This window comes from Xyrauchen texanus, chromosome 15 (genome assembly GCF_025860055.1).
Source record: "Xyrauchen texanus isolate HMW12.3.18 chromosome 15, RBS_HiC_50CHRs, whole genome shotgun sequence".
Taxonomy (NCBI): Eukaryota; Metazoa; Chordata; class Actinopteri; order Cypriniformes; family Catostomidae; genus Xyrauchen; species Xyrauchen texanus.
The window spans coordinates 7,934,550-7,951,181 of NC_068290.1; the positions used below are offsets into that span (position 1 = coordinate 7,934,550).

General features: G+C 38.7%; 2 protein-coding genes across 4 annotated transcripts in view; one reads left to right on the forward strand and one right to left on the reverse strand.

The window, feature by feature from the left end:
• LOC127655784 (disintegrin and metalloproteinase domain-containing protein 22-like) overlaps positions 1-16,632 on the reverse strand; it is an 81,960-nt gene that overhangs the window by 22,588 nt on the left and 42,740 nt on the right. For all 3 annotated transcript variants that reach the window (XM_052143752.1, XM_052143751.1, XM_052143753.1), the window contains exons 5-7: positions 16,149-16,231; positions 12,052-12,115; positions 36-105 (exon numbers count right to left, since the gene is read on the reverse strand). In XM_052143752.1, coding sequence (XP_051999712.1) covers positions 36-105; positions 12,052-12,115; positions 16,149-16,231 — 217 coding nt within the window. The remainder of the gene's footprint in view (positions 1-35; positions 106-12,051; positions 12,116-16,148; positions 16,232-16,632) is intronic.
• On the forward strand, positions 1,197-5,322 carry LOC127655785 (claudin-12-like). Its single transcript, XM_052143754.1, has 3 exons — positions 1,197-1,340; positions 2,095-2,407; positions 3,279-5,322. The coding sequence occupies exons 2-3, from the start codon at positions 2,131-2,133 to the stop codon at positions 4,004-4,006; spliced, it is 1,005 nt and encodes a 334-aa protein (XP_051999714.1). The 5' UTR covers positions 1,197-1,340; positions 2,095-2,130; the 3' UTR covers positions 4,007-5,322.

Genomic DNA, 16,632 nt, shown 5'->3' on the forward strand with positions numbered 1-16,632 from the left:
TTGGAGAATGAACCTGCCCTGGAGAATGGTCTTACCTGCTGAAATAAAGCCCTCTGGGGGGTCCAAACCAGGAGATTGATAAATCATGTGCACAGGACCCTCCTCCTGCAAGAAGACAATTAGAAGGAATAATATGAATCATATCTGTGTCAACTACTCCACTTATACAACGTATAGTGGTCTTTTTTCTTTTTTTGGGGGGGGGATCACTATCGATTATTTTTGTAAGTGAGTAATCTGATTATTATTTTGATGATTAATCAAGTTATCATGACAGCCCTTAGAGAGAGTGCGTTTAAACTCAAAACAAAAAAAAATTAAATGAGGTAATAGGTGAGATATTTTACCAAGGAGTAAACAGTGCCTCAGTGCCTAAACCCCCCATAATCATGGTGAAAGTGTATCACAGAACCTCAAGTGGCTTGTAGAAATTTTTTTTTTTACAAACTTTCAGGTGTTTACTAAAAATGTCCAGTCAGAATTTAGTCAAAAAGTTCAGTTTTTAATAAAAGGTTTTACTACTACATATAACAGAACAGCCAGCCTTTGTAGATTTACTTTTACATAGAACAAATAAAGTATATCTAAAAAATCTTCCAACAAGGACGGCAGAAGAGAAATTTAGTTGCACTCTGAACAATTACCAATATAAACGTCTTTTAAAAAGTAATTGTTTAATTCCCACACTGGCCATCTTTATCCTGTTTAAGATTCAGATTCAAGAAGATTTTTGGCATGGTAAAAAATAACCTTTACATTACCAAAGCATTCAATCAAAATAATATTAATGTAAATAATTTAATGAAAGTAAATACATTAAATTAAAAAAGGAATTACACTTGGATCTGTTTCTCACCCACACCTATCTCACATACCTACCTATATTTAGCCACTGGAGTCACATGGATTATTTTTATGCTGCCTTTATGCACTTTTTGGTGCTTCAAAGTTTTGGCCACCATTCACTTGCATTGTATGGACGTACAGAGCTGAGATATTTTCCTAAAAATCTTCATTTGTGCTCTGCAGAATAAAGAAAGTCTTACTCCTCTGGGATGGCATGAGGGTGAGTAAACGATGAGATAATTTTCATTTTGGGGGGGAACTATCCCTTTAAAATCCACAAGGATTTAAAGAAAAATAATCATTCTTGTATTTGTATCCTGTGAAATGTGTGAACCCCACCGTGACGTCACACCGCACCCGTCTCGGCGAGTTTATGCGCGCTGCCGAAGAGTCCTCACACAAAATACGACGGAAGCGGACAGAAGATCACGGACAGTATGAGAAAATGACCCCTTTGTCGCCACAAGAGTCTTCTAAAGCTTGCTATTAATCAGGTATGTGTGTAATATATATCGTTTCTGGTAGCGTCACTCAGGCAAACTATAGTACAACGGGTAGTGTTGTTAGCCGTTAGCTGAGATTAGCCTATTTTCGGTTGAAAAGAAGCTTCAATAAATCGAAATAACTCAATCATAACTACACCACACTATACCTAAAACACCTGACAGTAGTCTACCAGCTGTTGAGCTCGTTAAATACAGAATAATTATCTATAGCTTTAATATGAGTGAAATCGCTTCTGATAGAGACAGCAAGAAACTCTTGACAGAGATGTGATTGTCTGACATCTATTGTGTTACTGACAGCACACATACACACGCACCACAGACACATACAGTTGAGTTGGCACATATACGGACATAATACACGTATTCAAACTTTACACATAGACATGTACACTACATTCACTCACAAATACTCCACACAGACACACTACATGTAATCTTCATATACACTTTCTACACATGTATATTTTACATGTACACTCATACACACTCATCCTACAAATACACACTCAAACTTAACATGACACACAGTAAAAATGCATAACTATTCGTGGATGTGAACAATGCACTCATCACTTTCCTTTATAGTTACAGTGACTCTGTAACAGAGGGAATAGTGCTGTAGGATTTTCAGTAAGGTTATGTTTATGACAGATATTTCCATGCTTATCTACTCACTGGTATTCAAACATTCATTTTGTAAGCAAACTTTTGCAAAGTTTTTGTTCTTTCTCTCCTCAAGGATTCTACTTTCCCTGACGTAGACGTCACCCCAGCCATGTCTTGCCGAGACATTCACGCCACCAACGCATTTTCCTTCATCATCGCACTGCTGTCAGTGGGTGGTTTGACAGTCGCTATGCTCATCCCTCAGTGGAGAACCACACGCCTTCTAACCTTCAACCGTAATGCCAAAAACGTCACAGTGTATGATGGCCTATGGACCAAGTGTGTGCAGCGAGATGGTTCTTCAGGTTGTTATTACTTTGATGCAGACTGGTACACTAAAGTAGATCAGCTGGACCTCAGACTGTTGCAGTTCTGTTTACCTACTGGTAGGTGTTCATTATGGCCTCACAACGTGTACAATGACCTCATCAGTCCCTCATAGTGTGCATGGTTTGTCCTTAAAGGCATAGTTCAACCAAAAATTTGTATTCTATAATTTATTCACTTTCATGCCATCCCAGATGTGTGACTTACTTTCTTCTGTATAACACAAAGATATTTAGAAGAATATTCTAGCTCTGTAGGTCCATACAATGTAAGTAAATGGTGATCAGACCTTTCAAGCTCCAAAAATCACAAAATGGGCAGCACAAAAGAAATCCGTATGATTCCAGTGGTCACTGCATGACACAATGTTTTCCTGTTTATCTCGTAACCGTTTACAATGTCTGGGCTGTTAAAAATGGTTTCAACTAGCTTCGGCATGGAGCCTTTAAAGTTCCCGTATCATACAGTTGTTTAGATAATTCTGTCAAACTCAATTGGGTCGCTCGCACTGTGTTTAATACTGGACAGTAGTAGCACTGCGCTGTTTGATCGGGTAGTGCTGTTTTGTCACACTTTTGAAGTATTTGGCTTTTGGTGCTTCCCATGCACAGCAGTAAATGGCAGCGCTTAATATATTAGAGTGGGGGAATTTTGTAGAAGCACTGGTGCAGCCTTTAACAAATTGAAGTCGCACCGGCAGGAAGAACGGTCGCAAAATAAAATTGTCACAGTCTGGAGCCTTGTGTCTGGTCACACAGGTACAGGTCAGGCTTGGACTTCAACTTAATGCCAGTGCAGACCTCTAGTTTGGAACAGCATGAGAGTGAGTAAATGATGATAGAATGTTCATTTCTTGTGGGACTATCCCTGATTTCCTTTGATTTTTGCTAAATTGTTGTGATGCTGATGTCAAGTCATTCCTCTCCACAGGTCTGTTGTTTTCTAGCTTGGCTCTACTTCTCTGTCTCACTGGCATGTGTAAAACAGCTTGCTGCTCGAAGATCCCAGATGACATCAAGAACAGCTGCTGCTTGGTCAACAGTTCAGGGTGCCATCTAGTGGCTGGGATGCTTCTTTTTCTAGGTGGGGCAGTTGCCATGCCGCCCTCTGTCTGGTTCCTGTTCCACACACGAGACCTGAACAAACGCTATGATAATCTTTTTGCAGTGGAGTTTGGGGTCTATGTGGCCATTGGCAGTGCTGGTGGGCTGATGTTAGCTGCTCTGCTCATGTTCATGTGGTATTGTATGTGTAAAAAACTGCCTTCACCCTTTTGGTTGCCTCTCCCCGAGGTGCCTGAAATGACCAACAGCCTCTCAGCACAGCCCCTCTTGACCAATGGCCTGCCCACTCCTGTGACCTACATGCCTCAGAGTTTCCCTCCCGCTGTCCTGGATGCCCCCTCTTTTGCCCCAGTGATGGGTTACAACCATGTACCCACACAGCCTCTGCCACCCCATGTCTTTGTGCCACAGATGTCTGTGCCTGACGGTTACGGATCAGAAGTTGGAGCCTCACAGGTATATAGTTATGCTCCTTCACAGGGATACGCCCCTTCTCAGGGATACCCACCCTCACAGAGGTATGTTGGGCACCGTTATTCCACACGCTCCCATATGTCAGGCATTGAGATTGACATCCCTGTCCTTACAGAGTGACATTGTGTAGAAATGGAGTTGAGGTGTTGACAGGGGCTCAAAGAGGTCAAACAGGCATTGCGTGTATTTCTACATATTAGAGAAGCTGTGGTGTGTGAATACTCTTTGGGCAGATCAGCATGGTTTGGCTGTGATATTTTGGGAAATTTAAAGTGAAGGAAATGGTAATATTGAAAGAAACTCTTTTACTCAGTTCATGTAGCACATGCTACTCTTGTCAAAGCACTGAAAGTGTCCAAAAAGTAAAAACAAAAAGAATAATACAACAAGCATGGTCTTTATTTTATTTCAAGTTAAATGGTATCACTGATCAATGTTAACACTGATGTTGATGTTAAGCACTGTTCTAACCTGTTAATGAATATGTCTACTAATCTACGTCTGATTAGTAACAAATATTAGCAGATAATATGACTGCTTAAACATGTCTCTGTGTCTTGTATTACTGTTGATGCCATTAATGTTCCTATTTGTCTTTTGCTTCTTTTGCCAATTCCTTTTAAAGAATTCACATGTTGCTTTATTGTTCTAATACCTGAATATCATGTTTTTTTCCCTGCTGTTGTTACATAATTGCATGATATGTTTAGGCTTGTGTACTTGTATGTAGTGTACTTGCTAATATAAAAAAGCTTTTTACTAAGTAATTTTAATTTGTATTTTAATGTATTTTTTGTTGTCGTTTTCAGTTTAATAAAAAAAGTGAAATAGATCAGATAAAAGTTTATTACTACCCATATTTAAAAATGTGTATATTCACAAGATTTTCGCAAAACTTTCAATATAAAAAATAGTTTGAAAGTTTCAGAAAATAACTTAATTTGACTACTTTGGCTCATTGCTCTTGTGAATCTCAGATGCCTTTATTTAGCAGTTTAACCACTGTATGAGAAGTAGATCTAGCCATTTACTCTTTTAAAATTTAGACTGTATGACTTACATGAGCAAAAAACATTAATGAAAAATATGGTATGGTATTGCATTCCATGTACTCCTGTTCTTAGTTGAAGTGTTTTGGTTGTTGCCTTTTAAAGGTGACATACCAAAGTCATTGTAATGTAAATGAGAGCATTTGAAAATGTAATGCTCATGTAATGTGTTTATGTTTACGGGTTGTTACACTCATTCCATTGCAGAAATGAAGTATCATGTCTGAGAAAAACACTAATGTCTTAAATAACTAATGGTTCCTCAAATATTGCCTATAAAATATTGCACAAAAATCAAATTCATTTTGCCTGTTTCTAATAAGTTTTGTTGTAAAAAGTACTTATTTCTAATTCATGTTTTTTCACATATCAATGTACAGACTATTAATGCCTTTAATGTTATCTTATAATAAAAGATTGAAAAATGTTTAGCTGTGATGATCTGGGTTTTTTTTTCAGTTGGTGCCTCGATTACTCGGTACAAGTCAAGTCAGTTGCTTTACTCACTGTTTCAAAAGTATAAACAATATGAATGTTAATGATTTCAGTGCAATACAATCGCTAAATATTTTATAATATTCAATTTTAAAACTTTGTTGCCATGATTACAAACCCTAAAATGAACGTTAAATATTATGATTTAAAAATTTTACAGCTCAAAAAATATGCACGTTTTAACAGAAGTATTAATGTAAATGCTTTTATAAAATAAGCTTCACATTTCTGCTTTTAAATCCTCCAAAATTGGACCATTCACATCCATTGTAAGTGCCTCACTGTAACCCAAATTTGTATTTTATTTAAATTTTTTGTGGTTATATCAACATTATGCCAAAAGAAAAGCTACTGATTGAGTTTAACTTGTATTGAACACGGAATATTCCTTTAAAGGTGATATCAGTATTATAATACGAGTTGTATCTTGAATTTAAGCATTTGAATAACCAGAGTGCTATTTAAATAAAATATATTGTGAGTTGAGTCTCTTGTGTTTTTTGCACGAGGACTGCTATTTGTATGACGCATGGAGCATTTCAAATTGGTCACTTATGAGATTCCATTTAAGTTGGGATGCTGCCTTAGAAGTAAGCTGCAAATGAAGGCTGTAGACAGCAAGGCATACACTCATTAGGTTGGAATAGAGCCAGTCAGTCTGAAGACATTAAAGAGAAGCTTAAATGAGAAACATCTGCAACAACAACACTGGTAAATAACTGCTCCAGCATGAAGAACCAATTTGACTAAAGTTGCACTTTGTATAATTGAGAGTTGAGACTGAAACCGTCAGAGAACATGAACACACACTTCCTGCTTCTAACATGCTCCTGCACACTTGCACTCTGTGTCAGAGGGGAATATATTTGTGCACCAGATACAGAAATCTAGGGAAACACAGACCTCCTTTCTATGGAGGCTATTCCACTTCATCTCAACCCCCTCCCTCTGTCTCGCTCATATACTCATGTATGAGAGGTGGCACTGTGAGGGATTAGGTGTATAACGCAGATGGTCTCTCAGATGTACTGGCTTAAAATAAGATGGGGTTTTCTGCAGAAGGGTGTGTGTGTGTGTGTGTGTGTGTGTGTGTGTGTGTGTGTGTGTGTGAGTGAGAGAGAGAGTGAGTGATTGAGTGAGTGAGTGAGTGAGATCTCTTGGGGACTAGATCATGAATAGAAAGCAGGTTGGGGGATGGCACACTTTTTTTGGAAAGTGTGTTACGGGTGTTGAGGGGGTGGGTGCCTGCCATCCCGTACCAGAGATGATCACCCACCCCCCACACCATCAGCCAGACTGTCTGCTGAGCTTAGGATGGAAAAATGAGAGCTGAGGGAGACAGAGGTAAAATGTAGAGATGTCTCTCTACACACCCGAAGATCTTCAAACATAAAATTGAACCCTCCACACACCGTCCCCCCAGCAGAATGATGATTGTAGTAGAAAAGGTAAACAAAACATAAGGTATGGATTTCTGTTTTTCATTCAAACACAACTGAATTCCCATAAACCACACAAACGCTTTTGTTGTAGTGACACTAAAAGTTATGTGCTGGTCTTTAACTGTTAAGGCCCGGGTATACTTAGTTTTTGCTTTCCAGATCGGATAATGCCTGGTCGATAGTGTTGTCTTTCAAAATACTCTTTTGGCCATGAGCAAATACAAACGCGTTCAATGCATGTGCACTATGACTGGTTTGTGAAACTCTTGTACACAGTCAATGACTGCCGCATGCACCGACTATGCACACAGAAGAGGCTGTGCACGTGCTGAGAAAATCTAGGCTGCGCACGGACAGTTTGTGCAGACTGTGCTGATGATGAAATTTGTGTCATGCATATTGTGCACAGTGCGATCAGCAAAGTGGACAACCAAAGTATACTTTGGGCTTTAGGGGTTTGAGATTTATTTAGATCACTAACCGAGAAAAAAAGTGCAGAAAAGTAAAAATCTCATTCATTTTCTTCATATATGAATTGCTTTTTAATGTTAGCCTTTAAAAACAGACCCACTGTGAGCACTGAGGTTGTGAAAACGACAGTATATGCTTCTGTTCAAGTCATGGGTCTGCGTTATTTCAACTTCATTTAAAGAAAATATATGTTTCTGTTCAAGTCATCAGTCTGCATTATTTAAACTTTGTTTAAAGACAAATCTAGTTTAATAGACACATTTCTGGTAAAGAACACATCCCATGATCCTGCAGTAAAAGCTCCACCAATCAGACTCTCCCTACACTCTCAATCTACTTATAGAATATATCTGAATATAGTGCAATGAACCTTAAGTGTATTGTTCATATAATCAACAACTTTTAAAAAATAGTTTTATTTTCCCCCTCTATTTTTTTATTCGATTAGATCTTTTTGTCTGATTTTCAAATACTTTTTTTTGCTTCAAATCAAAGCAGAGCTGGTTGGTTTGGTTCATGGCCAGAGGTGGGTACAGTGCCAAAAACTGTACTCAAGTAAAAGTACTAATACTTGAAAAGTTACTCTGAAAAGTTAAGCTACACCTTATCTCTGTTTAGAGGCATGTTTAGACTTATTTTTTAGCTCACAGCTTGTTCTCTGTTGTCCTTAAGAAAAATGCACTGCGCCTGTAAAACGCTGTGCACGCATGCTTTATAACACGTAGCGCTGAATGATCGTGCTGCATTAATCAAGCATGTGATCAGCAGCATAAAAGGCATTTACACATAACACTTATGTTTACATGGATTTATACGCATTGATATTGCGTATAATATATATTGCAGTGCTGATGTAAGAATATGGTAAATGGTGAGTGGTCTGCACATATATAGCGCCTTTTTAACCTTAGTGGTATACAAAGCGCTTTACACTGTGACTCATTCACCCATTCTCGCACACATTCACACACCAATGACAGCAGAGCTGCCATGCAAGGCACTAGCCTGCCATTGGGAGCAACTTGGGGTTCAGTGTCTTGCCCAAGGACACTTCGGCATGTGGAGTCGTGTGGGCCGGAATCGAACCGCCAACCCTGCGATTGGTGGCCAACCGGCTCTACCACCTGAGCCCACAGCCGCCTCTGATTGTATTGAATATAGAGCCCCTAGTTACAGAATCACCCTAAAACTGACTACTTACATAACAAACAAGCCAGCGTTATCATTATCAGTACAATTTACCGCAACACGCCTTCATAAACTGGATGATGAAATTACATCACTCATTACATATCCACCTCTGTTCATGGGTTACAACTCTTTTATGAAAGATTTTATGAAAACCTTATGGACAAAATGAATGGGAAAATATTTCCAGAATCAAGACAGCTGAAAAAGAGGGCGGGCACTGTTGCACTAGTAACAGTGATGCTTGGCTTCTGACACCAGAAGCTTCAAACCAGTGTGATGTTAAAGTCAAAGCAATGAATGTGTGTGTAATCCTAACACTTTGATAGTTTTTACCAAAGCTATTCCATTACATCTACATTATTCAGTACAATGTGATGATTTTCAAATGAGAACAAATGTGGGCAGGCCTTTATTTGATCTATCAGGATTCATTGGATCATGAAAAGTGGTACTTCCAAACCAGAATAGTGTTCAGTGCCTAACAGTAACAAAAGCCAAAGAAGAGGGACTAATTTTCATGTCCCCTGCTGCAATACATGGCGGATGACAGATGTATGTGCCATATGGTGAACAGGATGACACTGTCTCTCTGGTTTGTGACCGTGTCTTAATGAATCAAATCAGAGGACTGCCCTGTCACTGAGGTCACCGACACACACAAGATCACAAGATTGATATGATATAGTTATAAAAAAAAACTAAAGTCATTCCGTTTGAGAAATGAGTCATTTCTCATGGTGTGATGGTGACACATTACACAAGAACAGGAAGAATAATTCACACTGCTCACATTCACCTGATTCACCAGACAAACATGTCCTTTGAAGTTGCACTTAGCAATATTATGTACTATCTGATCCTTGGTCAGTGAAAGTCTGATGAAAGCAAGTCTATTGTTGAGCTTGATACTGATACCTATCGCAAAAGTTTTCGTCGACTAATGCCATTGTAGATATAGCCTTAAGCACTGTTCTGGGTTTAATACAAGCTCAATAATGTAAATTACCGCACAAATAATTATGACTCGTTCCTAAATCATTAAAACATGATTTTAATGTGATAAAATCAGGGATCTACCAGATTATGATGTTGACAACGAAATTGAAATATTGGAAATAACTTTACACAGGTAAGGTTAGTAAGCAATTTTAATATCACTAAAATCTTGTTAACACATATAATGTTTACTTTGGAAACAGTGGGCTATATTTTTGTGAGTGTGCAATGCGCAGTGCAACGACTGTGCACTACGTCTTATTCATTTTGTGACAGAGCTAATTCTAAGTGCAATGTTTGTGCCAGCGCAAGTGGCCATGGGTGAGAGTGTTTGCACTACCTGTTGGTGTGTACGCACAAATTGGGGGTGTATTGTTTGTAAATGAAGTGGTGCAAAGCACAATTTGCTAATTTCCAGAGAAATAGCTCATTGCATTGCCATATCAAAGGCAGGTCTGTCAGTTCCTGCATTTGCACTTTGGATATTCTACCAGCAGGTGGTAAAAAAGTTCAAACTCTGAAAATACAGTGGAACATCAAATTATGTCCATGATGATCACTGTTGTAGCCATTTTATGAAACAAATATTTCTGAGATTTGTGTTAAACTATCTTTAGGTCATGGTTTATTTTTCAATTATTATTATTATTATTATGTTTAGATTTACCATTGTATTTATGATTTCATTTGTATTGTTTTTTCCCCAACTGTTTTCTTGGATGGGTTTTAAAATCACTGCAAAAGGGCCTGTTGGGAAAAAGTTGGGAGAGTGTAAAATGTTTGGATTTGGTATAATTCTTTTGACCACTTCATTATTTTGAATTTAGAAATATTTTTGGTTTAATTTTTCATGTTTCAATAAATGAATAACATTTTTAAAAATCAAAATCGACCAGAAAAATGTGTGTTCCAATACAATCACTGTTAATACTAGCCATGAATTGTGTGTCAGCAGTAGGGATGGGCATGAGTACTCGAGTATTCAGACATGGCAGCAATGATCAATCATGAAAACGATGATCGATAGTGGGTTTGAGGGGTAAATTGATTGTCAGAAACATCTCATAGCAACCAAACTGATGCAAAACTACAATGCTATTGTTCAAAAGAGAGTGTAATTAGCCATGTTTTGAATGCCTGTCTCTGCAAAACGTTTGCTAAACACATTCTATTATCATTTCGTGTAAGATCCCCCCCCCCCCACGCGAGTTTCCAAGTTAGATGTCCAATATATAGTTTCATTCCGTGACTTCTTATGAATGTGCTGTCTTTGTTTATATCACTGGTGCTTGAGGGAATGGACTATATAATAGGACACAGATGCTGCAATTACCAGATAAGATCCTCAGAATTAAACTGCACTTGACCAAACCTATCAGCGCTTTGCGCACAATTTTGCCAAATCCACTTGCGCCTAGACCTAGCACATGCTTGCACGTAAACACCAAAACTTCATGGCCATGTCCATAACATTTGCATGTATGACTTATGGCATAGTGCTGTGCTTAGCACTAGTGCTCTTAAAATAAGGCCCAGTGTGTATTTTAATGCTTATGGACTGGCCCCATTTAATTCCATTGTAAGTGCCTTACTGTACGCACAATTTTTGCTGCTTCTTTTTTTTTTTTTTTAAGGGACCATTATAAAAAATAGGCAGGGAGGGGAAGAGAGAGATTGCTGTCTCTTTTCTGCACAGACACAGGCGGTATTACAAGCCTAACACATGAGTGATGTCAGTGTTGTGATACAAGAGAGCTACACAGGGAGTGATCAGTGCTCAATGTCACCTGATACAGTACCCCTTCCCGTAAAGAGAAACACTAACACCGTAAGCCTGGAGTTCTTATCCTAGTCAAGACACCACTGTTTATCTGCACATTCACTCGCTTGAGATGCAAAATACATACCCCTTGTCCCAAAACAAAGAGATGATGGATACAAGGAAACCGTCCATCAACAGATCATAAACTCTCTTCTGTGTTACTGAACAGGTTTCATTCTCTCATTAAGATGATAACTTTAACCCTGTGAAACCACAGATCTGCACAATTCACCTTTCACCACTGCTCTAAATGACACAAATCACATAATTAATTCATTAGCTCATTCCTCTGTGAATCACTTAATGAATCAAGTCATTGTTTGGCTGCTCGGTGAGTGTCACAGCTTTAGATTGTCTTAAATGTATATAACCTCCTCTGCTCTTTGGGAGTGTTCACAAGGGGTTCTGCCATTAGTAGCTGAGTCAGGTATCTCTATCGACTGTGTGATGGACTTATAAGTCAACCCTGGAAAATCCCTGTTAACTTTTCTGGATCATTTTTCTAACTCTAACAATTCCATTTTTGGAATGTACAGTAGAAATTATGAGTAACTGTTTGCTTTTGTAACCAGGCTTTGAAAAAGATAATTAAGATTTATTAAAACAATTACAAATACTAATAAAGGGTTGTTTGTAGGGATTTCATGCAGCACTTAACAGAACATGTGTTGTGTTTAGTAAAGTTATTATTATACTTACACTCTTTGTATTCTCTCCTCCCGGTTCAATCATGTATGTGTGATTCCCATCAAAGAACATTCCACTAGAGAGAAAGAGAAAGAGATGTCAACAATATAATATATATATCACTAGGCACTTTTTTTAGGAACACCTGTACACCTACTTATTAATGCGATCATCTAATCAGCCAATCGTTTGGCAGCAGTGCAATGCATAAAATCATGCAGATATGGTTCAGGAGCATCAGTTAATGTCACTACATAACTCGGACATATCATCAAGGCACATGGTTTCTCCTAACACTGCTACGCATATGATACACAGCTGTACCTGTCGTTCCAACCTGACAACCACACTGTCTCAGCTCGTATCTCTACCTTCCTCTCAGAGATCTCAGCCTGGATGAAGTAACGTCACCTTCAACTCAACCTTGCAAAGACAGAACTCCTTGTGATCCCAGCCAACCTGTCTGTTGACCACATCCTCTATACTCATCTTGGTTCAACCATGCTAACGCCAACCAGGACAGCCCGGAACTTGGGAGTGGTGATGGATGACCAGCTTTACTTCACTGCCAACATCTTATCAACAACCCGGTCTTGCAAGTTTGTGCTTTACAACATCAGAAAAATCTGAACTTTCCTGCCTGAATATGCTAAACAGCTCCTGATCTAAGCTCTGGTCATTTCAAGTCTGGACTACTGTAATGCTCTGTTGACTGATCTCCCACAACGATTAAGCCACTGCAGATAGTCCAGAAAGCTGCTGCACGTCTGGTCTTCAATCAGCCAAAGAGGGCTCATGTCACCATACTCTTGATTTCATTCCAATGGCTGCCAGTAGCTGCCCACATTAAATACAAGGCTTTGACTCTGGCCTTCAGGACAGCTAATTGGAACAGCTCCCTATTACTTCAATTCACTCCTCCAGGTCTATGTCCCAACTCGCACTCTGTGGTCAGTTAACGAGTGGCGCTTGGTGGTCCAGTCGCAAGGAGGCACAAAGTCCATTTCACGATAATTCACTCTCTCTAGTCCTCAGTGGTGGAATGGTGGAATGATCGTCTAACCATCATACAATCTGATGATACCATCTCAGCATGTAAAAACAGTTGAAAACACAGATGGTTGGACTATAGTGTTACTAATAAAGTGTTCAGTGAAGTATTTAGTAATGGATAATGTTAAGTTATTGCACAATAAATCCCAACAGGTGATCAGGACCCTGATGTAGAGAGTTTTTGTATCACCCTAAAGAAGTTTATTAAAGCACAAAAGCCATGAGAGGCTGCTTTTGCCAAAAGTAAGGTGTGTTCTATGACACGGTGCCAAGCAGAGTGTCTAAAATCCTCTTAACTTTGGTAAAACCACTGTAACAAAAACAAATCTTTTCATTAAATCATACAAAATCAAATGTTTAAGTTTGTAATGCATAAAAAAAACATGTACATAATCAACTGGCATAGGATGTAATGACAATGCATCACAGGACCAATAGGTCAAGTGAGAGTTTCATTAACTGGCCTTAAAACTCTTATTGTAAAGTCCTGATAGTGTGTATGCTGTATTTGTGTCCAGATGTCTTCTTTAACCCTGAAATGTTCAGAGCAGATATCATTTTCTGCTCTCATTGAGTATATCTGCTGGATCAATGACACAGAGAGGCTGCAGACGGTACGGAGACACTCAAGGTGACTTCTGAAAACATTAAGTCCAGATGATTGTAGGAAGATAAACACACACACACACACACACACACACACACACACACACACACACACACACACACACACATGTTGTGTTTCCATGTTTTATGGGGACTTTCCATAGACATGGTTTTTATACTGTACAAACTTTATATTCTATCCCCTAAACTTAACCCTACCCCTAAACCTAACCTTCACAGAAAACTTTCTGCATTTTTACATTTTCAAAAAACATAATTTAGTATGATTTTTAAGCTGTTTTCCTCATGGGGACCGACAAAATGTCCCCACAAGGTCAAACATTTCGGGTTTTACTATCCTTATGGGGACATTTGGTCCCCACAAAGTGATAAATACACGCTCACACACACACACACACACACACACACACACACACACACACACACACACACACACCATTGCAGCTATCATTATGAGGACTCTCCATAGACATGACTTTTATACGGTACAAACTATAGATTCTATCCCCCCAACACAACCCCTAAACCTAACCCCCACAAAAAACTTTCTGCATTTTCACATTTTCAATAAAACATAGATTATTATGTTTTTTCAAGTGATTTGAATTATGAGGACAGTAGAAACCACATTCATAGCATAATACCCTTGTAATTACCAGTTTGTAACCTAAAAAAGTCCTCGTAAACCATTTAAACCTGCCCCCCCAAATTTGAATTTTGTGTGTGTGCCAAGCACTGATGATGACATATAACAGAATATAATTAGAATTTTGCAAATTTTTCAGTGAATATTTTTTATTTAGTTTCTCAGCCCTGTTGACAGCCCTAGTGAAAAGTGCTGTGCTCTATTTCTGAGCTACATCTGACCTGACTATTTGCGTATTCACATACATGGAGAGAGACAGAGAGAGGGAGAGGGAGAGTGAGAAAGAGAAAGAGAGAGAGAGAGAGAGAGAGAGAGAGAGAGAGAGAGAGAGAGAGAGAGAGAGAGAGAGAGAGATGGATCTGACCTGACTCCTTTTCACACTAAAAATACAGATGGAAGGAACTGAGATATCCCAGAGGGCCACACTGAGAGGCTGTGTGTGTGCCTGTGTGTTTGTGTGGATGGGTGTGTGTGTGACTCTATAGAGACTAATTCAATTCTCCTCAGGCAGACGGGCAGCTCAGGAACACAACTAGGTTTAGTTTAGCTATGCAGAGAACACAGCAGGTAGCCAAAGAATGTTTGTGTGTGCTTAACAAAAACATAACTTATAACACATAACAAATATTGCAGTTTCAGCTTGCAATGGGAGTGCAAGACATCAGACATGATGCAACACATTTCCAGCAACAAGTAATTTGTCCACACTGAAAGAAAACTAGCATCTACCTTCTAATATACTTAGTGTAAATTGCATCTTCCATTTTTAACACTCAGGCCCCGTTTCCACCTGGTATTAAGATGCGTTTCGGGTGATCCGATCACATGTGGTCTGGTGAGACACATAGCTGTTTACACCTGGTCTCCTGTGACCACTTGTGTATCGGATTTGGAGGGGAGGGTCTCATGATGACATACATCAATCACAATGTCAGTGTGTTACTGCATGATATTAAAGCACAACAAAATCAGAAAAGAAAAAGAAAGCACGAAAAAACAGAGCGCTGTTTCTCCCACATACATTTGAAATTGAATCTAAGCACAAACGCAACATGTCAAGCAGAATTATCCATTATTTTAGTGGATTACCTTTATTAAAGGAGCTTCAGGTGTAAGCCAGACTAAAGAAGATCCGTGAAGCTCTAGTGATTGTGTATGTATTGGACAGTTATTTCCATTTAAAGCCGCTCGAAAGTGGAAAAGTTAACACTTATGATTTAGCGCAGTGGTTGACTCACAGGTGTGGGGTGGAGCTTGACGGCTGCCGGGACGCAAACAGGATGAATTAGCATTCACAGCTGAAATGTGATCTAGTCACATGTGTTTTTGACCACATTCATATGTGGCTTCTGTGATCCGATCACAAAACGTTTTAGACCCTGTTTAGACCTGTATTTAGGGCTGACCACATGTGATCGGATCACCCGAAATGCATCTTAATACCAGGCGGAAACAGGATCTCAGTGTAAATAGCTTTGTCTAAAGTTTAAATCAGAAGAACGGCATTACTGCTACACAAAAATTAAAACGTCTAACTCACAAACAGAGTGCTGAGAGTTCCAGTGTGTGATATGAGAGGAGGATATTAGCATGCTGTAATTCTACAGCTCTAATTGTTGAATGGGATAATCGCTGCTTTGGTCTGCCACTGTGGCATGTTAATCTTAGAAAGAGTCAGAGTGTGTCCGTGTGGCCTCACATTTTTTGTGGACCTATAACACTGCTAATATAAACGTCTCTGCAAGTTATTCAGACACACGGCACATGTGACCAAGGGACTTACTGTAATCCATGGCAAGTTGAAAGTGCCACATATGACTTCGGAATATCACGTACTTTCCCATGGTAATAACAGTGTTCTCCACCCTGCAGGGAGAAACAAACAATAATCAAAAACAACACATACAGTGGCAAGAAAAAGTATGTGAAAACCCTTTGGAATAACCTGCGTTTAAATTTGTCTTAAAATCTGGTTTGATCTTCATCAAAGTTACAATAATGAACAAACACAATCTGTTTTAACTAATAACACACAAATTATTTTATCGTTTTTACATCATAATAATAATAAAACTTTATTTTCTAAAGTGCCTTTAAAAGTTGCATCTCAAAGCGTTTTACAAGAGAAAAATAAAAATATATTGAAATACAAAAAAGAAAACATGCAATCAGAACAGTTTAAAAAGAATACAATAATAATACCATAACAATCAAAGAAAAGCAATCCTAAAAAAGTGTTTTAAGAGAAGATTTAAAAATACTAAAAG

Bases quoted from the DNA above. Each gene is read 5' to 3' on its own strand.
- LOC127655785 (XM_052143754.1), top strand. From the start codon at position 2,131: ATGTCTTGCCGAGACATTCACGCCACCAACGCATTTTCCTTCATCATC. The intron at 2,408-3,278 runs GTAGGTGTTCAT...TCCTCTCCACAG, and splicing joins GCAGTTCTGTTTACCTACTG to GTCTGTTGTTTTCTAGCTTG.